The sequence below is a fragment of the Coregonus clupeaformis genome, chromosome 9, assembly GCF_020615455.1.
Source record: "Coregonus clupeaformis isolate EN_2021a chromosome 9, ASM2061545v1, whole genome shotgun sequence".
NCBI lineage: Eukaryota > Metazoa > Chordata > Actinopteri > Salmoniformes > Salmonidae > Coregonus > Coregonus clupeaformis.
Window position 1 is genome coordinate 51,117,418 of NC_059200.1, and position 25,094 is coordinate 51,142,511.

Sequence of the window (25,094 nt, forward strand, 5' to 3'; positions counted from 1 at the left end):
GGAGGAAACAACAGAGGACATTTTTAAGGAAGATACAGGGGCCAGTCAAGATCACCTGTTCTCCAGGTGAACCCTAAGGATTCTAGAGTGCCTAGAAGGTACGAAGGGGGGTGTCAGCTGATAGCACCGATTAGAGAAGAAGAGAAAATATCTAACAATTGAAGTAAAACCAGAGGACTATGAGAAGTGATAGTGAATAGTGGAAAAGCTTTTATCTGTGTTGAGCCTAAAGAGGTTAAACATCTCACTATGTAAAATTAACTAATTATGATAGGGATTTGAGGTAGTAAAACAGCTAATTACTCTTAAGGAACCAAGTGAGCTCTGCTATAAAAATCAAGGAGAAATTAAAATAGACATACTAATATTAGAACATATACCTATTGCATTGTTGGAAAGAGATGCATTGTGTAAATTGAACTGTACAATAAGATGTACACTAGACGGCTGTCTGGTAGAAGATTTTAAAAAAGAATAGGGTTTTTGGGAATCATATTTGCTTAAAAAGATAATATCATAGGAAGGATGATAATCTATTAGACTGCCTATTAGACAATCTGTCTGAAAAATAAAGTTAAAAGGGGTGACTGTTATTCTGGGTTACATTCTTACACCAAGAGATTTCAGGCTAGGCTAAAAGGTGTTTAGTCGTTTGCCAAGTCTGTGTGTAAAGAAGTCATCACATATTCCAAAATTGGTGGTAAAGGGATTTTGTGAATAAATCAGTGGAAAGGGTTTTTAAAGGTTAGGAGAAAAGATTAGATTAAATAAGTTAGGAGAACTAGCTTGAAGGAACTCTAAGACGGTAAGCTAAGTTTCAAAGTTAGTAGTAAGAGAGAGAGAAGATTGAGGGTGATTGAGTATCTATATTTACAGTTCCCAGCAGGGAGATCAAGGTAATTATAGGTGTATTTTTTATAATCAAAAGTTTGAAAGTCAGGGATTAGAGGTAGGACTGAGAGTTGGAAAAAGTGACACTAGTGGTAATAGATGGAAGTACAAGCAAAGAGTTCAAAGCTTTGGGGAAAATGGATGAAGTAACTAAGGACATTAACACTTCAGTCTATTAAAACAACAGTGAGAAGCAATTTAACTCTTTCAACATTGATAGTTATTAAAGCCATAAATATATCGCATTTGATTATAAGGGAACCAATAGCTCCAGCACCAATTTTAGGGGGAAAAATACTTATTAGGGTTAGGATGGGGACGTTCCTGTCACGATCGTCTAATGAGGAGGACCAATGCGCAGCGTTGAAGGTGAACATATTATATTTATTAAATGATCACACGATCAAAACAATAAACAACGATGCGTGACGTCTATGGTTACAACACGAACAAAATCCCACAAACCCGAATGAAAAACAGACAGTTTAAATATGGCTCCCAATCAGAGACAACCAACGAACAGCTGACACTCGTTGCCTCTGATTGGGAGTCACTAAGGCAAACATAGAAAACAACAAACCAGAACCCCCAACATAGAAACACACCACATAGAACAAACACACCCTGGCTCAACAACTAGAGTCCCATTGCCAAGGTGTGACAGTTCCTCCCACATGGAGAGATAATTATGGAGAAGAAGTATTGTTATCAGGACCAGATGTAGAAGCTGTTGCACCTAATCAAAGGAGGTATAGTTTGTACAACAATATGAAGTGGAAGAGGGTTATGAGTGATTGTTCACTTATTTTGCATAAATGATAAGAGAAGATTAGGGAGAATATATGTGTACTTATCTAGTGCAAGCATTAAAATTTGTTCCGGTTAAGAATTATTGGTTAAAGGGCTATGTAATTCGTAAAGTGACGCTTATAATGGAATATTTGAAGTCTGTTGAAGTTTCCACAGTCACCAAACGAGTTCAGGAAGAATATGTTACAGTAGTCACTCCAACAGTAAATAATGCACATAGGATATCGGTAGCTTTCCCACTAGAAATAATTAAGGTTAATACATCAACTAAATCAACTACTTTAATGGTAACTTTGGAAAGGGATTAATGATACGATGGCAATAGCAAATGTAGGAAGTATGACACCGACAACAACTTTTCTGAAATTAAAGGGGGTAGCAAGAAGGACTCAGGGGTTTATGATACGGATAGAGAGTCAATATAGATTCATCTGAAATAGTGAAGGATACTATCATGGAGGTACAGGATGAGGTCTTTGATTTTAATGACAGACAAGGAGAGGTATCTGATCAGTACCGCTCGTTAGGGAAGAGAGAAACTAAATGGATGGGTTTGATTCTTCTGGTGTGAAAATTAGAGATAGCTGGGCAGGTAGGAATCTTTGGTTCCAGCAGCTCATTCTGTAAGATCAGTGAGGAATCTTGAGGTTCCATGTCTGTTGAGAATTCCAGCCAAACATTTTAGAGACGGTCGCTCAACCTCTATCAAGTATGTGTCAATCTTATGCTTTGTCATGACTGTGGTATCAGCAACAATCAGTAACCGATAAAATAATGTCGTTGTCAAAACATTTGTTTAAGCCTAGGGTTAGGTGTTATTGGGTTAAGTAAATTAACTTATGTGAATTTGTTAGATGGAAAGTAAAATCAGGTAACAGCAAACCCTGAAGCATTGGAGGTGAAACCATTGAGGGCTAAAAGTTGTTTTTGTTCTAATAAAACATATGATGTAAAGGGTATGTTCATGGGAATATCAGATTGTGATGATTATATGATTACTTTGGATAAGCACGAACATAAGGTTAGAGAGGACAAATATAATGTAACTTTTTATGTACCAGGTAGTAAGAAGAGCAGGACTTTGATGGTGAAAGATCAGCTTTTGCCTGTCAATGTAACTATTGGGAATTTTAGAGATATTTTGAGGGTTTGTGGTGATAAAGCATATATATTCTTACCCTATGGATGGATAGGATGTTGTTACATGTCAACGTTGAAGCTTCCATATGAGGTTTCTACCATTAAAAGAGGGGTACCACCGGACACAGATAAATCTAGGGTTGGAAATAGGATGAAAAGTGACTTGGCGACATGTCGTAGTCTTCAAGCCTATCATTGAAGGATGAGTCCAAGAGAGAAGGGGGGACTTTTTCCATGGTATGGTGTAACATTTGGGAAGATCATATTGATAATGTTAGTTATACTTTGAGTCCAGATAGTTCAGATATTATCACTAGGGTTATATATGCATTGAAGAATATAAGGGATGCATTTGGTAGATCTGAAGGAGCTGGATGGTCAGCGAAGTCTTGGTTGCAAGATCAGTTAGGCCCAATAGGAGCAGTGATGGTTCAGATTTTAGTTGCAGCTCTGATAGCGTTGTGTGTGATGTTTTGCTTTTGTACTTTGTTACTGACCTTTGCGAAAGCTATGATATTAAGATGGGTTGGTGTTGTGATGCCTGGAGACAACACTCAGATGCCGTTGTTGACTGTTCCTGATCTGGATGAAGATGGACAAGGGGGTCTGGATGGAGTACTAATGGATAAATATCCTTTTTGATTATTTGATCATTTTTCATTTTTTTCAATATTAGTGTAATTTTTAGTATGATTTTATGAATCAAAGGGGGGGAATAGGATAATGTGATTCATACATCATTTATATATCATTTTTATATTCTTAGTTGATATTGATGTTCAATTTGAAAGTGTTGTTTTGCAAAAGATACTGTTTGGTCTTTTCTTTTCTTCCAGAAGCATTTGGGGGAATATGTGGAGATTGAAATACTCAAACAAGGACAATATGAAAGGACAATGACTGGAGGAGATGAAACAAGGAGGGTGTGGAAAGATTCCGATTCCATCATCAACAATCCATTGGAAGTCGAGACTACGGGGAGATGAAGTGTAGTGGACTACGTTCCAATGTCTGCAATGAAATATAGACATATTTGCATGTGTAATACATAATTTGTGTCATATTCTTAGGTATTAATTTTTGTAGAAGGATATTTGATGTTTTTGAATACATGTGAGGATCTTAGATGTTTTTGTTTATTTCGTTGATGCTTAGGGACAGGGAGTCTAGGCAGGGAGAGGTCCACTGTAGGGTCCAATGGGTTGACCAGCCTTAGAGTGGACATTTTTGGATAGTATTTTGTTTGCAGGGGCTTACATGTGTATTTAATTGCATCATAGTTTCAAATGCATTTACATGGTTTATGAGTTTATCTGGAGTATCTAGGTGGTTGCCTGGGGCAGAGGGACCGTGAGAGAATTTTACTGTCTTGATTGATGGATGGATATCTGGAAAGATGGCTGCCGGACAGGTTTTTCGCTCTCACACTCCATAAAGATTTGTTCATATTTCATAATAATGTATTCACACTTCATAAACAGTTATTCATATTTCATAGAAAGGTATTTACACTCTAGAGGAGAATGTTTTTGGTTTAATGTTAAAGATACTCAATAAGATAAATTGTTACTGGTCATAATCCTATTCTGTTTGTTTTCGAGACTTTTAGTTAGTCTCGAAGGGGGGATATGTCGTGTATGAAGATTATGACTGGTCTTGAGGGACAAAGAAAAACTGTTTATCTTAGTTTAAATGTAGCAGTTGGAGGGTGACGCCCCAGGGGAGACCGGTGATTGGACGAAAGAGGGAGCAACCCATTTTTGCCATTGTTTATAAGTAGGAGCTAGACAAAGGGGGAGTCAGGAGCATTCAGATTAATTTGGGACGGTGCTTCTCCAGACACCGCGGGTCTGTAACTTATGCTGTAAACGTGTGATATTAATAAAAGCATCTAATCACGGTGCAGCCTAAGCGGACTCTTTGATTGACAGCAATAAGCCACCAACAGCAGACGCGACACGACACAATCATTAGAAAAATGGAAATCACTTGCAAACCACTTGAGCAACGAGGCAAGCAATGTCGTGATGTGCAGTCAATGTTTTCCACAAGCATACGGAGTAGCCAGCCAAATAGAAAAAGTAGCAAGCCAGGCTAGGGCTGGGCAATAGGGCCTAAACATCATATCCAGATATTTTCAAATGTATGTCTGATTCACAATTATACAGTGAGGGGGGAAAAACGTATTTGATCCCCTGCTGATTTTGTACGTTTGCCCACTGACAAAGACATGATCAGTCTATAATTTTAATGGTAGGTTTATTTGAACAGTGAGAGACAGAATAACAACAACAAAATCCAGAAAAACGCATGTCAAAAATGTTATAAATTGATAAGTGCATTTCAAACAGTCAACAATAATCTAATGAATTCAGGGCTTGTGAAATTATACCTAGGCTAAATAAAAGCCTTTCGCAACCATAAGACCCACTAATAATTTAATTATTTTGTCAAAATATTTTTGACCTGCTTCTTTGCAATAATCACTGATCTGGCTTTCAAGTCTATGAAAATTCCCTTTTTGTTACAAATATAACCAGAACCATGCATAATGCACATTCACTTATTGTAGCAGGCATTTTAAAACATTAACACATAAACAATCTCTCAAGCACAAGCCCACGTGCTAGTGAGTAGCCAGCTAATCAATTTATAGGAATTGTTATATTTGAAGTTTAGCCAACTTGGATCTATTTGCTAGCAGCTAGCTAACAAGGCAGAACAGTTAAATTGTTATGAACACACCATTCTGTCCGTCTCCAACAGTTTGAACAGCATGCTAGCCTGTCCACTTTGTTCAGATGTTGAAATCAATTGCCTACCTTATTTCTGAGAACGAGTTGCCCATTCCTTATAATATGTGTTTTATGCTTATTGAACATTTATAAAACAGACTAGACAGCTAGCATACATCTTTGGCTAAAATGCTGCTGGCAGTACGTTGTAACGCAGTGCAGCACGCAACCAACTGAGCATTTATTTTCCAGGATACATTTTCATTAATACTCCCATTTTAGTAGTCTGCTCTGCTTGCAATTTGAGCAGTTGAGACATAACAAGGGTATCATTAGAATGATTAACTTCTCCTCTATTGCAGGAAAATAATGTCTCAATATGTTAGTGTCCATATGACCGATTCTGAACCAAACCTCAAATGCAAATAGCAAGTTAAAACCACTTGTCAGAGAGGAAGAAGTGATCTCTCATCTTTGTTGTGTGGGTGGCATGGGGAGGGGCATGTAATGTGTGTAAATGGAGAGGAAGAGGTAACGCGAGGGGTTTAATTCTCGCCAAAATCTGTCCAAAATAAACCCATTGCGTCTCTTTGGGCTTATTTTGGACCTAAACTCGTTGCATGCTTTCCCGCCTTTGGGACGACTCCCCCCCATTGTTAGGGCAGAGACATGAGCATCTCGTTATTTATATACAGATCTCTGGTGTAAATGGGAAGGTGCACATAGCACAGAAGGAGACGAGACCAAAAAGACAATGAAAAAAAAGGTATACCCAAACACGCTTCACCCCAGCTTAAACGAAAAGGGGGGATCAGGTGCCCGACTGAGGGACTTAAAAATCCAAAAAACATTCCTTACCCCAGGATACTTCAACTAGTGACTATCCGGGAGGATTTAAAAAAAATAATAAGAATACTTTTAAAAAAGGAGCACGCTGTTGATGCGTAAATCTGATATATTTATTGACGGGACAAACAAATCAATAAGGGATCATAGCTTTCATCTGGTCAGTTTATGTAATGGAAAGAGCAGGTGTTTTGTACAATCAGTGTAGACGCTCATAAAAACGAAACATAACACAAAAACGTGATTCTTGCGATACAGGTATTTGGAATATCGCGCAAAACATACATTTTAATTAATCAAACCTCTGGTACATTCTAATGTTAGATTGTATTTTCAACCAGCCACTATCAGGAAATAACACTGATCCAATTTTTTCCCACTTTTACAGTGTTCGTTTCATCAGCTCAAATCAAATGTATAGGTCGCATACACATATTTTGCAGATGTTATACCCACTTTTTTGTCAGTGAGCATTGGTATATTCACTTCTTAATCCCCACTGATGCGTATCAAAGTAGTGTCGTGGAGGTGTATGCCGTATCAATTATGTAGTACAATAGAGTCATGCACAAAGTAGCCTACACAATCGCAAAGCACGTGAAATATATTAACATGCGTGCAGCACACATAGCTAATTTCAGCTGAATATCAGGCGGCATTGGCAGCAAGAGCGCGCAGCTCTCAACTGGTTGCTGCATGGAGCGGCTCACAGAATTGAACGACAAAGGTAGCCAGTAGGGTAGGAAAGACGTTTCAACTATCTACCAGTAAATGCTAACTAAGGCAACAATGGTATGCAAACGAGGTATTGAAAATGATCTTGGTTGAATCTTAGCGACGCGCAATTCAGTCATCGTGTGCTGTTTGAATTAATTTCTAAAGGCTTTCCCAAAAAACCTTCAACTAAATGTTGACTGCAAAGTAGGCCTTCCTGGCAGAATGATTTCATGATGATTTGTAACTTTTGTTATTGACCAAATACTTATTTTCCACCATAATTTGCAAATAAATTCATTAAAAATCCTACAATGTGATTTTCTGGATTTTTTTTCTTCTCATTTTGTCTATCATAGTTGACGTGTACCTATGATGAAAATTACAGGCCTCTCTCATCTTTTTAAGTGGGAGAACTTGCACAATTGGTGGCTGACTAAATACTTTTTTCCCCCACTGTACATGTAGGCCTACATTGTAGCCTACAGTACAGAAACACCACTAGCCAAATGGTCTCGTGCTAGGTGCACAATTTAATAGTTTTCCCTCCTCCATATTTTGCTTTCTAGGGCCTTGATTGGCATTTACAGCACAGCGGCAAAGCAGTGGGGAACAGGTGATGATTGCCATGGTGATGACACCACAGATGACTCCAGCCATGCAATGACCAATGTGAGACTGCTGGAGATGAGGGCCAGCAAGCTGGAGGAGCAGGTCAGGGAGCTCATGGTAAGAGCCTCGATGGCGGTGAGAGTAAGGAGAAAGACTCTTTGTCTTGATTGGTGCTACTCACAGCCGGCATAGATTTGTTTCGATTTTTCCCTGGAAATACAGTTTGTATATTGTCCCATACAATAATCTGTAGTCTTAATTTTGTTTCCCAAAACAATATACCCCACTGCAATTCCCCTGAGACCCCGACTTTGAATACCACAGCTCTACTTTGTGCAGTTCTAATTCCTCTCCCCTACCACCACTCAAACAGGGATCCAGAGTTTCATGCATCTTCTAGTGATTTATTGATAGGACAGGCACCTGTCAGTCAAAAAGCGAGCGATGACAGGGAAACTGATGGTCTGCTGTCTGTCCCAGCTCTCAGTACCGGTTATTTTTGTACGCTGTGGTTGGCTGCAGTCTAATATCTTTTCACGGATGAGGGAAAGCATGATGCTTCTTTTTCGTCTCCTGTGAGTGAATTAACACGTCCCATGTAAGGTGGTAACAATGAGTTGAAATCCACTTAATTTTTCTATTGCATGTTTCATAGGCCTATACAGCCACGGAGTCAGTTGTTTATAAAAGGGGTGGAACTGACTGAATAAAGTCAATCTCCTATATCCCTTTGCTATTCATAAATAATACAACGTAGTTATATGTCCATTGTACCGCATCGGGACAAGGAAACCAAATATATTGTTTGTATTTTCCTAGGATTCGTAGCCCATGTCGAGACTTGCCAGTGACCGTTATAGTGTAGCCTAGTGATGGGTTGTTCGCGAACGAACGGCTCTTTTTGAATGGATCTGTTCAGTGAACCGAATCGAATCGCTGCATTTCTTTTGATCCTATCCATATTGACACATGCTCGAACGACGCACTTGGCGTGGTTTCTGCGTGGTGTTTTGGGAAACGCATCTTACATCTTCGGTCGTTGTAGGAAAGATGTATAGTTAAAACACACGTAAGCCTAAATTCCATCGGGAAACCAGGCCCTGGGAGGTAAGTCATTAAAGTATTCCATAATTTAGCTGTGTATTTCGGATTGAATGAAGGCATTAGAATGTACCAGAGGCCACCAAAATAGAGCTCGTTCTGCAAAAAAAAGTCCCAGGGGGCATGCCCACCTGGATCACCCCAGCCCGGATCTCCCTTGCTGGCTGCTTTTTCTATTTGGCTGGCTACTCCATGGACTTACGGAAAACACTGGTGTTAGCTATTTTACTAGCATTTACAGATATGTAAAGATACTTGAGGATATTGTTATACCGCATATTTACATAAGACCTGGTTGAGGAAAACCTTTGTTTATTTATGTGAATGGAAGATAGGTTTCTTTTAAGGACCCTTTGTGTTACTGTGAACATTTCTGGTTTTAGGTCCACATACATTTCTCCCACATTGTTATCTGTAACGTGGAACGTGCGGAAATTTGTAAAGGTTGCATTATTCACACTGCACTTCAGATTTAGTTTTTTTCTTGTGTGTGAGCAAGTAAGAATGAAGTTCTTGATGTTTGAGAGAATCTGTGATATTATAGGATGGGATGGTTATGTAGAATGTGCTGTGACCTGGAATTGTCCCTTATGATGGTGGCACCTTTATATTGAACATTTTGGGATTTATGTATTTATATAGACAAATGTATGTTTAGCATTACCCAAATATTCTGTATGATGCAGCTATGGAATAGGTTCAGTTAAAGGCACTTTTACATTTACATTTTTGTCATTTAGCAGACGCTCTTATCCAGAGCGACTTACAGTTAGTGAATGCATACATTATTTTTTATTTTATTTTTTCCTACCCCCTGTGGGAATCGAACCCACAACCCATGCTCCATCAACTGAGCTACATCCCTGCCGGCCATTCCCTCCCTTACCCTGGACGACGCTGGGCCAATTGCGCGCCGCCCCATGGGTCTCCCGGTCGCGGCCAGCTACGACAAAGCCTGGATTCGAACCAGGATCTCTTTCAAGAAGGATCTTTGAGCCTTTTAAGACGTATTTATAGATAGTATGGATAACATTTTCTATCAAGTAATTTTAGCCTATAAATGAAGCACAGTAATGATTTAATTATTAATCGTTGATTAAAATAATTGGGAAGCAACCTCTGTCTAGTCAGAGTGATGTGTGGTTGTGAAGTTATGGTGTTCTCTAATAAACTATTTTGCTTTCAGACTACCACAGTACATCACGTTATTGCCTTAATAAATGTATTAGAAAATTGTTTGTCACTCTTGAGTTTAATCATTTGAAATGTGGAGGTGGTTTCAGCAGGTGATCAGTTTTAAAATTTGGAAAAGGAAAGTTTGAAGATGGCCCTAAAGCAGGGTTCTTCAATTCCGGTCCTGGAGGGCCGAAACACCTCTGTTTTTCATCCTCTCCTTCTAATCAGGGGCTAATTCAGACCTGGGACACCAGGTGAGTGCAATTAACTACCAGGTAGAAATAAAAAACAGAAGTGTTTCGGCCCTCCAGGACCGGAATTGAAGAACCCTGCCCTAAAGGTTGGAGAGAGAAAAAAAATAGAACACCAGGAACAGGAAGTTACTTGCTTGTCGAAAAGGGTAGACAGATTGTGTATCTCTGAAGGTCCGGTGGTAGTGAAGACCGGTAGGCCTACACTAGAGTATCACCATAAATTATTTGTGAAGTACACTTTTTGTCATTAACCATGTTTCTATCCACAGTTTTTATGTGAGTAAAAATAAAGTAAACCATATGACAGCTGTGATGGAAACAATAGGTTTTGGTACAATTTTATAAATGCCGACAGATGGTGTTCTTTCGACATGGTGGGATCTTTTTGTTACGTGAGAAATGTCGGTGGAAACACCTTTGTGTGCAAATATTGATTTAATAATCGTCATATCGAAGTAAACTTGGAGTGACACGATGATATGGTGTGTGGTCCTATTACGCTACAGATGAAATAAGTCATGAACTTCACAGGGTGGTGAAAGTTCACGGTGATGAGTTTGATGCACCTTTCCAATAAATATTGAGGGTCTTATTCTGGTGGCATGATGATTGGTGCACAACATTTGAGAGAAATAAGCTTTGTGCATATGGAAGATTTCAAGGATATTTTCTGACCTAGACTTTACATGTTGCATTTATATTTTTGTTCAGTATATACACTACCGGTCAAAAGTTTTAGAACACCTACTCATTCAAAGGTTTTTCTTTATTTTTTACTATTTTCTACATTGTAGAATAATAGTGAAGACATCAAAACAATGAAATAGCACATATGGAATCATGTAGTTCCAAGAAAGTGTTAAACAAATCAAAATATATTTTATATTTGAGATTCTTCAAATAGCCACCCTTTGCTTTGATGACAGACCTTTGCACACTCTTGGCATTCTCTCAACCAGCTTCATGAGGTAGTCACCTGGAATGCGTTTCAATTAACAAGTGTGCCTTGTTAAAAGTTAATTTGTGGAATTGCTTTCCTTCTTAATGCGTTTGAACCAATCAGTTGTGTTTTGACAAGGTATTGGGGTATACAGAAGATATTTGGTAAAATACCAAGTCCATATTATGGCAAGAACAGCTCAAATAACCAAAGAGAAACGACAGTCCATCATTACTTTAAGACATGAAGGTCAGTCAATACGGAACATTTCAAGACTTTGAACGTTTCTTCAAGTGCAGTCGCAAAAACCATCAAGCGCTATGATGAAACTGGCTCTCATGAGGACCGCCACAGGAAAGGAAGAGCCAGAGTTACCTCTGCTGCAGAGGATAAGTTCATTAGAGTTACCAGCCTCAGAAATTGCAGCCCAAATAAATGCTTCACAGAGTTCAAGTAACAGACACATCTCGACATCAACTGTTCAGAGGAGACTGTTTGAATCAGGCCTTCATGGTCGAATTGCTGCAAATAAACCACTACTAAAGGACACCAATAATAAGAAAAGACTTGCTTGGGCCAAGAAACACGAGCAATAGACATTAGACTGGTGGAAATGTGTCCTTTGGTCTGGAGTCCAAATTTGAGATTTTTGGTTCCAACCGCAGTGGCTTTGTGAGACGCAGTGTGGGTGAACGGATGATCTCTGCATGTGTATTTCCGACCATAAAGCATGGAGGAGGAGGTGTTATGGTGTGGGGGTGCTTTGCTGGTGACACTGTCTGTGATTTATTTAGAATTCAAGGCACACTCAACCAGCATGGCTACCACAGCATTCTGCAGTGATACGCCATCCCATCTGGTTTGGGCTTAGTGGGACTATCATTTGTTTTTCAACAGGACAATGACCCAATACACCTCCAGGCTGTGTAAGGGCTATTTTACCAAGAAGGAGAGTGATGGAGTGTTGCATCAGATGACCTGGCCTCCACAATCCCCCGACCTCAACCAAATTGAGATGGTTTGGGATGAGTCGGCCGCAGAGTGCTCAGCATATGTGGGAACTCCAAGACGGTTGGGAAACACTTTTTTGGTTACTACATGATTCCATATGTGTTATTTCATAGTTTTGATGTCTTCACTATTATTCTACAATGTAGAAAATAGTAAAAAATAAAGAAAAACCCTTGAATGAGGAGGTGTTCTAAAACTTTTGACCGGTAGTGTATAGGGTTAGATGGAGGTGCAATTTCCTTTTTTCCCCATTTTCTTGTGAGAAAATGTGCTATGCACTTTCCAAACGTTGAAAGGCAGCAATAGGCAACACAGCATCTAGTCTGCCAGAAAGCCACACAAAGAACTTGCTTGACGGAGAATCATGATGGAAGTGAATGTCGAGAATGAATCGAGAAGCGTGTCTAATAAAGTTGATGATGACTGGAAAACAGAGTGGATGATGATAGTAGGCCTATAATAATAAGCCATTTAGCAGACGTTTTTATCCAAAGCGACTTACAGTCACGCGTGAATACATTTCTTATTTTTTTTGTGTATGGGTGGTCTGGGGGATCGAACCCACTACCTTGGCGTTACAAGCGCAGTGCTCTACCAGCTGAGCTACAGAGGACCTATCTATCTACAGTGAGGGAAAGGATTTGTTTGTTGGGCTGCGTTTTTTGAATAAGCAATGTTGTTCGAGATTTTGAGGTCTCAAAGAAGGTGTATCATTCACTGTGAAAAGTGGAATGAATCAGAGTGACCAGAAGTGGGCTGGTCCTGATTAATTGTATTTCTGATGAAAATAAGGAAATTGTACTAGGTCTTGCAAGATTCGCGAATTCCGAAGTAACATGAGTTGAATTTCAGAGTAGGGCCCCTGTTAAAGGAGTCTTAAAGGCGTCATCTCCGGGGTGTCTATGGAAGTAGAAGTTGAATACCTCAACAATCCAAGGTGTGGTTGGTGCCCGTCGCCTGACCCGAATGGTGATCGTAGGGGGGAAAAAAGAAAGTCTATCGGTTCTATTGTTTTTTTATAAAGAGCACCTCCCTACACATGTGAAGCTATGTAAGGTAAGAGAATTCGTCCCCAAACCACTACAGGGCAAAAACGATCTGATAGTATGAGTGAGGTATTTCACTTATGGGATACGCCCCCAGCGTATTCGTCAGAAGCATTTATTACACTACGCCAGCCATAATTGGCTGGACGTCGAGACGTGTGCGTCAGGGAAGGGTGTCCCTCCTACCTTATAAAAGGTCTGACTCAGCGTCTCTGAGTCATTCAAAAATAAGCAACACGTCTTCCTCGTTCATGCAAGGAGGGTGGTCTCGTGAAATACCTCACTCATACTATCAGAGAACCGGGGTTACGGTCGTAACCTAAAGTTCTCTTTTAAGTATTCGTTTCAGTATTTCACTTATGGGATATACTGACTCCCGTATTGCCAGACAAGCTTATCCTGACGACCGACTGCCCTGTGCGATATGTCACACAAATAGGCCTTGCTCCTCAAAAGATCCTACACGTCAAACAGTATGCGCCAGGGTTGGTGCAGTGACATCGAGCCTACAAAACTATGCAAATGTAGAGGCGAAGCCCAACTCGCTGCTGAGCAAATATCTTGGATAGATATGCCCTTAAATAAAGCCCAGGACGTATCCATTCCTCTAGTAGAATGAGCCCGTAGGCCAGCAGGAGACTGAATACCTGTACTTGTGTAGGCCAAAGCGATAGCCCCCACTATCCAGTGGGAGAGGCGCTTTTTAGTGAGCGCTTTACCCGTGTAAGGTTTCGCCCAGGAAACAAACAGCTGATCACATTTTCTAAACCCCTTAGTCCTGTCCATGTAGATGCGCAGAGAGCGTACTGGGCACAACATATGCAACCGTTGATGTTCCGGAGAGGAAAACTGTGGAGGATAAAAAGCTACCAGCTCAAGGGGAAGACACATCAAAGATGGATTCATAATCTTAGGGATAAAGGTGGGGTTAGGCCGCAACGATACCCTATTGTTACCAGGTGCAAATTGTGCACATGACAGGTGCACTGAGAGTGCGTGAATGTCACTTACACGCGTGGCGGAGGCCATTTCTAGTAATAGCGCTGTCTTAAATGAAAGCATTTTCAGCTCCACCTGATCCAGGGGCTCAAAAGGCTGTTGGCATAGAGCATCCAAAACAACTGATAAGTCCCATGACAGGGCAAGCTGTTTGGACACCGAACGCAAACGACGTGCACCCTTCATAAAACGGGGGACAAGGGAGTGTTGCCCCTCTGTCGTGCTCCCAAAACCCACATGACAAGCCGAAATAGCTGCCAGATATACACTGTACCTTAATATAGAAAAAGCCTTTCCTTTGTCTAATAATTCCTGTAGAAACGACAGGATTACCGGGACAGAGCACTGGAATGGTACTATCAGTGATTTAGTGCACCATTCCTCAAACACACGCCATTTACAATCATAAAGGGATCTGGGAGATGAGGCTCTAGTACTCTGAATAGTCGAAATGACATTTTGAGGAAGCCTGGCAGTGTTCAAGTTGAACCGTTCATGGGCCAGGCCCAGAGTGCCAACCGTTCTGGGTGAGGATGGAAAATCTCCCCTCGCGCCTGGCACAGTAGGTCCCGACGCAGAGGGAGGGGCCACGGTTGACCGCATAGTAGTTGTGTGATCTCCGCTAGACAGTGTTTCTCTGGCCAATGTGGTGCTATTAGTATGAGAGATAGACCCTTCTCCCGCACGCTGGATAGGGTGGAGGAAATCAGGGCCGGTGGGGGGAATGCATACAGGAGGATGCGTGGCCACTCGTGCGCCAATGTGTCCACTCCCATTGGTGCATCCCGATCCCTCAGGGAAAAGAACAGTGGACAATGTGTATTCTCCCTTGATGCATAAAGAGCCACTGCTGGAATGCCGAAGTGCATCCAAACCTGATTGGCTCCCTCTGGGTGGAGCTTCCACTCCCCATATAGGGGGTTCCCCCGGAGAGTAAATCTGCCCCCAGATTCAGTACTCCCGGTACACGACCCTCCAGAAATGGGAGAAACTACTTTAATGCTAGGGACACAGCAAGGAGTTCCAGGCAGTTTATGTGAGTAGATCGGAGATGGGGTCCCCACACCCTGTTGACCGTTTTGCCGTCGTGGGTCGCACCCCAACCCGAGAGAAACGCGTCCGTCATGACTACTTTCCTGGATAAAACAGTGCCCATCTGGGCACCCTGTGACAGAAACGTCAGGTTTATCCAGGAGTACAGTGCTACCGTGCAATTTATGGAGACCTGTACACGGTGATGTTTGTGACGTAATGGGCTCAGACCTAGAGAAGAGACCCAGCGTTGAAACCCTCTCAAATTCAGGCGTCCTAATGGGATGACTACTAAAGCCGATGCCATCAAACCTAGCAGCCTCAGGCATGTTTTGAAAGAGACCAGGTTCCTCTGCGAAACAGTGCTAGGCAATTCTGGAATGTTCTTATACGTTTCACTGAAAGGCGAGCTTTGAATGATACCGAATCTAGGGATAAACCTAGGAAAGAGATTGTCTGTGTGGGGATCAGAACGCTCTTTACTGTGTTTATTCTGAAACCCAGAAATGTCAGGTGTTTCGAGAGCAGCTGACTGTGTTCTAATAAATGTTATCTCGATTGAGCGCACAGCAGCCAGCCGTCTATGTACGTCATCAGCCGAATGCCCTTCTCTCTGAGTGGGGCTATGGCTGCCTCGGTACACTTCGTAAAAACCTGAGGTGACAGTGAGAGGCCGAAAGGGAGGACCAGAAATTCGTAGATTACGCCTAGAAAACATTCTGAATGTGTACTTCCTCATGTGCCTGTTCAAAGCAGGTAGATCTAGGATCGGGCATATGCCGCCCCCCTTTTTTGGAACCAGGAAATATCTCGTGTAAAAACTACAGTGGCTTTGCTGGGGAGGAACTATTCTTATTGCCATTTTCCCAATTAGCGATGTGATTTCCTCCCGGAGGACACGCGCTGATTCCCCCGAGCCGGTGTGTGTATGATTCCCTTGAATCGAGGCGAGGTGACAGCGAATTGCATTCTGTATCCCCTGTCTATCGTGGCCTGTACCCAGTTTGACGCTGCGCATGCCCGCCAGTTCTCTCTCCGCTCCGAGAGAGGGCTGACGGGACTTCTCCCCACAGATGATGCAGCAGCACCCTCTGTCGGGGGGAGGGTTACGACAATCCGTGACGCACTGCGCATGCTTGGCTGGCCCGCACCGGCAGAGCGCTTATGTGGCCTATCTCCACAGAAGGAGCGATAGCTCACTCTGGTGGCATTATAGGGAGGCACCATGTTTGTTTTTATTTTTTGAGAAACAACCTATCTGACTGCGTCCTTGGTCTGTAGCCTGGTTGCGCTGGTGTTAAATTTTTTTATGTGAACTGACATTGGGGAGTGTTTATGAGACAAGAGGGGGACCTTGTAGGGGCATCCACCTGCACATTGTCTCTTCTCCTCTTTGGGCTGTACTCTGTTGCCACCGTCTTGGGCCCGGTACACCGGAAAGAACACTGAGGTGCCTGGGAACTTGTACCCTGGAACAAGCTCAGGATTGGCGGAGGAGATAGAACTGCGCTTAGGGGAGGCCGTTCTCGCCTCTCTGGTGATGGGGACACCGTTAGGCCATCCGCTTCTTCCTCCTTACCCCTGGGTGTGGTTAGGGGCCGACTGGCTCCTTGGTACCATGGGTGGGAAGGGAGGCTTCTTAGACCAGTGGCCCTTAGGGTCCAAGGTTCTCTGCTGCCCTGGGCTCGCAGCCTGGGGGCCTGGGCGTCTGGGGATCTTAAAGGTTGAGGGGGGTCGACCTGCTGCACCCTGGGCAAAGGTGCGGCGAGGCACAGCGGAGGCACTGGGCTGTGTCTACCTAGACAGACAGAGCTGGAGGGCTTCTTGGAGGAGAAATGTGTACTCCAGGTACGGGTAACCTCCAGGCATTCTGGAACGACTGGTAGTAATTGCCTGGCCGCCCGTTTGGCTTTGGGTAGCCTCTTACCCTCGTAGTGGGACTTGGTGGTCTCTGCTATTGCATTGGGCCAGGGAATTACCCGTTTATCCGTAGCGCGTTTGTACACGTCCTGCAGGTCCACACCGAGAGCTGGTGGGGGTGGTGTACCATCTGCATGTCCGGTTTTGGATTCCCCGGCAGGAGGCTTGGTGGCCTGGCTTGAGGGGATGAAGGAGTCTTCATCTCCGTCAGATGATTCCGAAAGGAGGCCGTCGGAAAACCCTATGGAGTCATTGTCGTCTCCAGTCAGGAAGCCCGGCAGGGAGGTTGTTGCTGGAGTCCTCCAACAGGGGGCAATGGCATTGAGCTGGTTGCCCCAGCTAGCGCTAGCCGTCGCTCCAGGATTCCCCGTGGGGATATCCATGGCCTCTGATGAGTCATCGGGGACGCCAGCCCCCATGTTAGGGTCCTGTTGACTCAGGCTAGCCTGCAATGGAGGCTCTTCACAGTGAAAAGGGCACAGTGTGGACAGGAGCCGGGGGAAGTTAATGCTTCCTGGGCATGATGCAGCCCAAGGCAAGCGGAGCACACCGAGTGGGTGTCCTTGGCCAAAATCTTGTTTCCACAGGAGCATATTCGTGCCGAAAGCTTCTCCTCATTTGGGGTGGGAGATGCTTTTGTCGCCATAGCTTTTTAGCTGTCAGAAGAAAACTAGCTTGGTAGGCTAGTCAGATAGCTAGCGATTAGCGGGTTATCTCCGACGGTGGCACTCGGTGTGATGGCCAGATACAGTTTTCAGAAAATACAGATTAGAAAAGATAGCTTGGTGTAGCTAGTAAAAACGTTTCTTGTCGAAATAAAAACCACAAAAGCTAGCTTGCTAACGACTTGTCACGGTTTGGATACAGCTAACTTGGCCGTGAACGAGTTAGCCGTGTTACAGCTGTACCCGTTCCTCCCTCAAATAATTTTCTTCCAACTATGGTGAAGGAAAAGGAAAATTGCCACCACCGCACAGTCCTGAGAATAGCGCCCTGCGAGCGAGTTGTAAGCTCACATCTGTGGACAGTTTAGCTACTTCCGGAAAATGCAGTCTGTCGAGGTAAGCCTTCTGATGAAAAGCAAGAAGAGGTGTTTGCGTCTGACCTTTTATAGGACACCCTTCCCCGACGCACACGTCTCGACGTCCAGCCAATTATGCCTGGCATAGTGTAATAAAGGCTTCTGACGAATAAGCTGGGGGCGTATCCCATAAGTGAAATAAAGAAATGAATACTTGAAAGAGAACCTACATGGGATACTGGCATCAGAAGATATCCCACCCTCCCCTGGCTATTATGTTTTTAACATAAGAAATAGGATGTTTTTGTTGTTGTTGGTAGTCTGTATGGATTTTTTCCCCAACCCCACAATTTTCCAGTTTTGTGGGATCTTTTTGTTTCATCCCACACGGTAGGTGGCGGCAATACACCTTTTTTGGGTGTAGTTTTTCACCAAAAAAAAGACACACTTGCTTGTCGGAAAACACGTTGACCAAGGGGGATCGGAAGCGTTGAGCAGCAGGCAGCATGAAAATTGTATGAAGTGGTGGCCAATGGACTATGTGGCGGACCACATGTTTTCTGATGGAAGACGCAGGCCAAGATGTCGACACAAGTCCAGAGGATAGAATAGACGCGGAGGGGAAAGGAGGGGGGAAATGGAGTCCTTTGAGAAGGCAAGAAGCAGATATTGGTTAGAAGAAATTATAATAAGGAGATGTGTGCTTGGATGACGGAGGAGGAGTGGAGGGAAAAGGAGAAGCAGAGGAGGTCTAAGAGAGAGAGGGAGGAAGACTGTGCCTTTGAGTCGGTTAAAAATGGAGGGAAAAAGGGAGAAGGTTTGTTAAAGAAGACAGGTAGGAAATGGAAGCAAAGTGAGCTGAAGACAGGAGGAGAAATGGAAGAGAATGAGGGTGAAGTATCGGAGGTGGTAGGTATGGTGAAGTGCTCGGAGCCAGAGGCTTGCTCAGAGGGTCAGGATAAAGATGAGTCTGTGACAGTAGGAGTGAAGTTTGTGGAAAAAGTGGATCCTTGCCTTTTGGCTGATCCATTTGTGGTTTCAAGATGGGTGAAAAAAGCGTTGGGTATAGTGGAATCGGTGAGGGTAACCAGAAGTGGTCTAGTGATAATTGTATGTGTTTCTGTTGGTCAGAGGGAGAAGGCGCTCAGAGTTAAACAAATGGGGGCAAGAATTGTGAATTGTTTCGCTCTCAAGAAAAGGGCGCCATTGAAAGGAGTGATTAATGGGGTAGCAGTAAATGTAAAAGTTGACCAACTGAAGGAGAATATTCCCGGTGTGTGTGATGCTCGTCGTTTGGTGCGACACAAACAGGGGGGCGAGAGTGGGGAAACAGAAGAGTCATTGTCTGTTCTTTTGAGTTTTGAAGATGAGTCTTTGCCTGACAAAGTGAAGTTAGGATATATAAGTTATCCTGTGCGAGCTTATGTGCCGAGTACATTACGATGTTACAGGTGTCAAACTTATGGGCATGTGGCAGCAGTATGTAGGAGGGAGATTCCAAGGTGTGAGAAGTGTGCAGAAGGACATGAGACAAAGGAGTGTGAAGTAGTGGGGAAAGTGGTGGTATGTGCTAATTGTAGGGGTGGCCATGGGGCTGGGACACATCCCGTTTGAGAGAAGCAGGTTGAGGTTTTGAGGGTAAGAGTAGAGAAGAAGTTGTCATATGCAGAGGAAGTGAAGAAAGTAGAGGAAGAGGGGTCAAGGGGGGGGAGGTGGTGAGAGTAGGAGGTATGTACCAGTACAGGGGGATAGGCAAGCAAGTGATACAGTATATGTTTCAGTAAGATTGGATTTTTAGCGTTTATAGCAATGGTTATTAATTGTACTGCAGGGATGGAACGCAAGTCAAAGAAAATTGAGGTTGTGATGGCAGCTGCAGAGAGATATTTGGGTGTGCGAGACTTGACAGCAGAAGAGTTACAGGGAGTGTTAAGTGGTGATGTCTCATCATTTCAGGATGAGGGCATGAGGTAGGAGTGAGTATATTTAAATAGTGGAGAAGGGTGGGGTTAATTATTAGTAATAGTTTTGCATTTGTAAGTGTAGTGTTAGATGGTAGGGTATTTATTAGCTTTGTTTTCTTTTATTTTTCAAGGAATAGATAAGGGAGTTGTACTCCAGTCTAGTAGGTGGCGGTAATGCAACAAATTGGATGCCAACCGCCGTTAAACCCCATTAAAGAAGAAGAAGAAGAAGGGGAAAACACGTTGCAACTACCAGAAAACTTTAGGCAGCACGTGTATCGCTTTTTTCTCTTTGCAAAGCACGCTGCAAACAGCAAGCAAACATTTTGTCTAATCAAAAACATGACAAAGGTAAAGAAGGAAAAAGCCATCAAGGAGGAGGCTGGAGCGACGGAGACTGGAGGGACAGAGAAATCGTATGTAGAGTTGATTGCAAACATCAACCCAATCGCAAATCCGCTGGCCACCAAGAAGCTAAGCAAGAAGCTCTACAAATGTGTCAAAAAGGGTGATTTAACCTGTCTTATTAGCTTAATGTACCTACCGCCAGATACATGTTAAGATATGAAATGTATTTGCTAGTGATATACAGTCAGGTAACTAGCTAAGTAGTGTAGCTTGGTAAATAGTGAAAGTTAGCTAGCTTGCTACGTTAGCACGTGTCCTAGCTAGCGAGTTGGCAACTGAAATGTTTGTTGCTACACTGTCAACAAGACTAGCACGTTTCTTATTTCCAACGCTCTTATGGCCCTTTTCAGCATCGAAGCTCAAACAAATTCGCAGAGGAGTGAAAGAAGTCCAGAAGTTTATCAACAAAGGAGAGACTGGGTAAGTTTTGTTCTCAGTGTGCTAATGTTAGCTGTATGGTGCATTATCCCCTGTTTAGGTGTAACATCCAGATAACTAACATGTAACTTTTTTTTGCAGCATTGTGGTGTTGGCTGGGGATACTCTTCCAATCGATGTTTACTGCCATGTACCAGTCATGTGTGAGGACAGGAGTCTGCCATATGCCTACATTCCCTCAAAAGTGGTGAGTAATCATTTTACCTATACATCTTGAAGGAAAATGTAAACCATATACAGGTAACTGCCGAAATAAAGGAAACACCAACATAGTGCCTTAATAGGGCGTTGGGCCACCACGAGCTGTCAGAACAGCATCAATACATCTTGGCATAGATTCTACAAGTGTCTAGAACTATTGGAGAGATGCAATGCCATTATTTGGTGTTTAGTTGATGGTGGTGGAAAACACTCTCAGGCGCTGATCCAGAATCTCCCATAAGTGTTCAATTGCGTTGATCTGGTGACTGACACTTTAAACCCCCCATGATCCTTTGAGACCCCTCTTTCAAAGTCAGAGGTCTTCTAGCCATGGTAGCCATAATAATGGGCAACTGGGCATTTTTATATATTACCTTAAGTATTATGTGGATGTTAATTGCTTAATTAACTCAAGAGCCACACCTGTGTAGACGCACCTGCTTTCTAAATACTTTGTATCCCTCATTTACTCAAGTGTTTCCTTTATTTTGACAGTTATCTATAGCTTACTATGAATTGCTGACATATGTTAGTTTTCCCCCAGTAAATCACATACCATCCCATTTGTTCAGCGGTTTCATGTCTAGTCCGGCTAAACATATGGTGATGTGAATGATTGCCTTATAACCCTGCGATTTGTCTCTTCAGGACCTTGGTTCGTCTGCTGGCTCAAAGCGGCCCACCTGCGTCATCATGATCAAATCTCATGAGGACTATAAGGAGGCCTATGATGAGTGTTTCGAGGAGGTTTCTGCCCTGCCTAAACCCCTCTGAACCCTGTCACTGGCTAGTGGACTCAGATGGACAGGCATACCCCTATGGTATCTGAGAATGTCTGGCTGTAGGCAGAATGAATGAGGGAGTGAAATTGACTGTTTCACACTAGAGCCAAGCTACAGGGTGTTGTAGTAATATCTCTGTGTACATTGAAGCCGGAATATCATACACTAGCAGTGATCCCCATAAAATGTCAACAGGGCATATGAAGGTAGATGATGCCCCTTTTTTGGTGTTTTAAGTATGTGTTGGCTTGAAACTGTAGCTGCACATGATAACTTTATTTTCCTAATTCTGTGGGATCCATGCATTGTCCACGGCCAAGTACATACTTTTTGAATATTCTATTGTGTGTTTTCATAACTCGTGTGATTTAAATGTCGCAGCTACTATGGCTTGCACTGCTTTAAAACATTAATTTTGGTATCATTTAAATATGAAAAGAAGTCAGCACCCACTGTTTTTGTTTTTCAACAAGTAAACAGAACACTATATTGTGATCACCCTCATTGTATTTGAATGGTCAGGACTCAGGTAAGGTTACAGATAATATGCTGAGCTTATCTTGTGTATGCTTTTTTTGTTCGCTTGAACAGTTCTAATTGAGTGACCATATGGGACTACAGGATGCCTGCTCAGTTAAACATTACATGATTTCTTGCAATCCCATTCTCATTGCAGTTGTAAACTACTGTATCATAACTCCTATTTTGAAATTTGGTAGGTAAAATTCGATTCATCATTTGTCTTAGATGTCTTGTCACAGGCATATAGACATCTCCCTTTGCATAAAGGTTATTCTGATTCTGTTTTGAGGAACGTAAATTGGCATGTGATACATTGCTGTATTGATGCAATAAATACCCCTTGTTTCTTTTGTAAGTCTTGATGCAAAGTCTGCTTTCATTTTAAAGAGGGGGAATACGTTTGCATCATGAATCCAATGATCCCAAGTGGCGCAGTGGTCTAAGGCACTGTATCGCAGTGCTAGCTGTGCCACTAGAGATCCTAGTTCGAATCCAGGCTCTGTCGTAGCTGGCCGTGACCGGGAGACCCATGGGGTGGCGCACAATTGGCCCAGCGTCGTCCAGGGTAGGGGAGGGAATAGCTCAGTTGGTAGAGCATGGCGTTTGCAACGCCAGGGTTGTGGGTTCGATTCCCACGGGGGGGCAGTATGAAAAAATAATGTATGCACTCTCAAACTGTAAATCGCTCTCGATAAGAGCGTCTGTAAATGACTAAAATGTAAATGAGAATTGAATGACCTCAAAGTTTGTTTGGCAAAAGCCTATGTGGGCATTGGAGATCACCATTATTGAGAAGACTAATATGGTGGAAACATGAAGTTAGTAGGGCATGTTTGGTAGCAGCGAACTGAGCAGACGATCACCTTTTCACAGATATGTTTTTTGTTTTCACAATTTACAGACTAGCATTTCTAAACAAATGCCCTGTTATCTGTAAACATTGAGCTGAGTACAACTCAATAATTAAATATTTTTGCATCAGTATCACCCTTGCTGTTGGAGCAGGTTGTGGGCAAAATGTATCCTATGATACTGGGTGGTAACATACACCCATAAAACTGTCAATGATGCTATTACTAACAACCACAAGGTGGCAGTAGTCGCATGTTTCAATGTAGACGTATTCCTTCTCTAGGTGTCAGCATAGTCGGGTTTCACCTGCTGTTATTCAGTCTTTTAGTTTTAAACCCATTATTCATTGGTTAACTTGACATTTAAAGTATGTCTTTCATAATGTAATGGTGCTTGGGTTCTGAGCTTCAGAACATTTGACAAAATGTTATGCCCACTTACCCTCACACATTAAACCATTCTGTGTGAACTGAATGGGGTGAATCCGAGTAGTGCTGCTCTGTATTTGGTGAGGAAACATTGCACGTGTGGGCTGTTGAAAGTGATAAACAGTCTCACTGTGTATGCCTCTGCTCAGTCCCCACCAGGCCAAGCATTATGTTGCTTGTTTTTTCTGTGTTGACATTTGAATTATTTTCCACAAATCATGTATAAAAACAGGAGAGGTGTTTCAGTCCAGCAGGGCACCACATCCAAGAAGGATCTTGAGCTGAAGATAACATCTAGTACTTTCCAGATGTATTTCTTGGAAATTATGAAATGATTTTCCGACGTCTACTTACAAGGATGGAGATAATCCTTTCCATTTTGGATGCTGTCTTCCCCAGTCGGGTGGATATCTATGGATATAATTTAGCTTTGAACCACCTAAATTGGTAGGTGTCTGAACAAACAGCTTAAAGGACAGGGAGTTAATTAGATATTTTTACCAATATACTATTCTCTTTTTTTCTCAGGTAAGGTTCAACGTGCTCTAGTAGTAGTAATCAGGGTTTATAACTAACAGATTTGGTTGTAAAGGCCTTATTTCGGCTGTTTCATAAAAATAAAAAAGTATACTCACTGTAATGCCTGAAACGTATGTCGTTTTTGAGGGGTCATTTTTAATCTTTTTCCCACATTTTATTTAGGAGCTAATGAAGGGGAAAACTAGTAAAGTACTTTAGATGGTTTCATTTGCCATTGGATGACACACAGTAGTTGGAGAACAGAACAACTTTGTGCAGTTGGAGAGATGGAGGTGGTGACCAACCAAGGACGTGTGGATGTCCTTCCTTTGTGAAACGTCCCTGGCTGTTAGTGGCCCTGTTTCCACACCTCAGTGTCAGAGGAGGAGGAGACGGGTGTCCAGGAGCAGGGTGACAGGAACAGAACTGCGTGGTGCTCTCTCCATTTACCAAACAAGCCTCATAGGTCAGCTTTGTTTTAGTAAACAGCATGGTGGGTGGATCGAGCTGGGCCTTCAGGTTTGGGATGAGGGCTGCTCTCTTACATAACCTGATCTCTTCTTCAGAATGTGTGTGTGTTAAGAAATCCAGAAAGTGTTTTTTCTGTCCTCCAAAATTCCTCATAGCCCTCACTTCCCTGTTAAGTGCAGCCTAGCTGAACCTCTGTGGCAGATGTTACAGCCGTAGTGGAGTTTACAACTGCCCAGAGTGGGTGAAAACACACATTGGTGA

The 25,094-nt window shown here is 42.6% G+C and overlaps 1 protein-coding gene across 1 annotated transcript; it reads left to right on the forward strand.

The window, feature by feature from the left end:
• The first annotated feature begins 20,427 nt into the window (after positions 1-20,427).
• On the forward strand, positions 20,428-22,918 carry LOC121574445 (H/ACA ribonucleoprotein complex subunit 2-like protein). Its single transcript, XM_041887066.2, has 4 exons — positions 20,428-20,720; positions 20,971-21,040; positions 21,140-21,245; positions 21,908-22,918. Exons 1-4 carry the CDS (start codon positions 20,555-20,557, stop codon positions 22,031-22,033), a joined length of 468 nt encoding a protein of 155 aa, XP_041743000.1. The 5' UTR covers positions 20,428-20,554; the 3' UTR covers positions 22,034-22,918.
• Positions 22,919-25,094: the final 2,176 nt, after the last annotated feature.

Bases quoted from the DNA above. Each gene is read 5' to 3' on its own strand.
- LOC121574445 (XM_041887066.2), top strand. From the start codon at position 20,555: ATGACAAAGGTAAAGAAGGAAAAAGCCATCAAGGAGGAGGCTGGAGCG. The intron at 20,721-20,970 runs GTGATTTAACCT...GGCCCTTTTCAG, and splicing joins CTACAAATGTGTCAAAAAGG to CATCGAAGCTCAAACAAATT. The intron at 21,041-21,139 runs GTAAGTTTTGTT...TTTTTTTTGCAG, and splicing joins ATCAACAAAGGAGAGACTGG to CATTGTGGTGTTGGCTGGGG.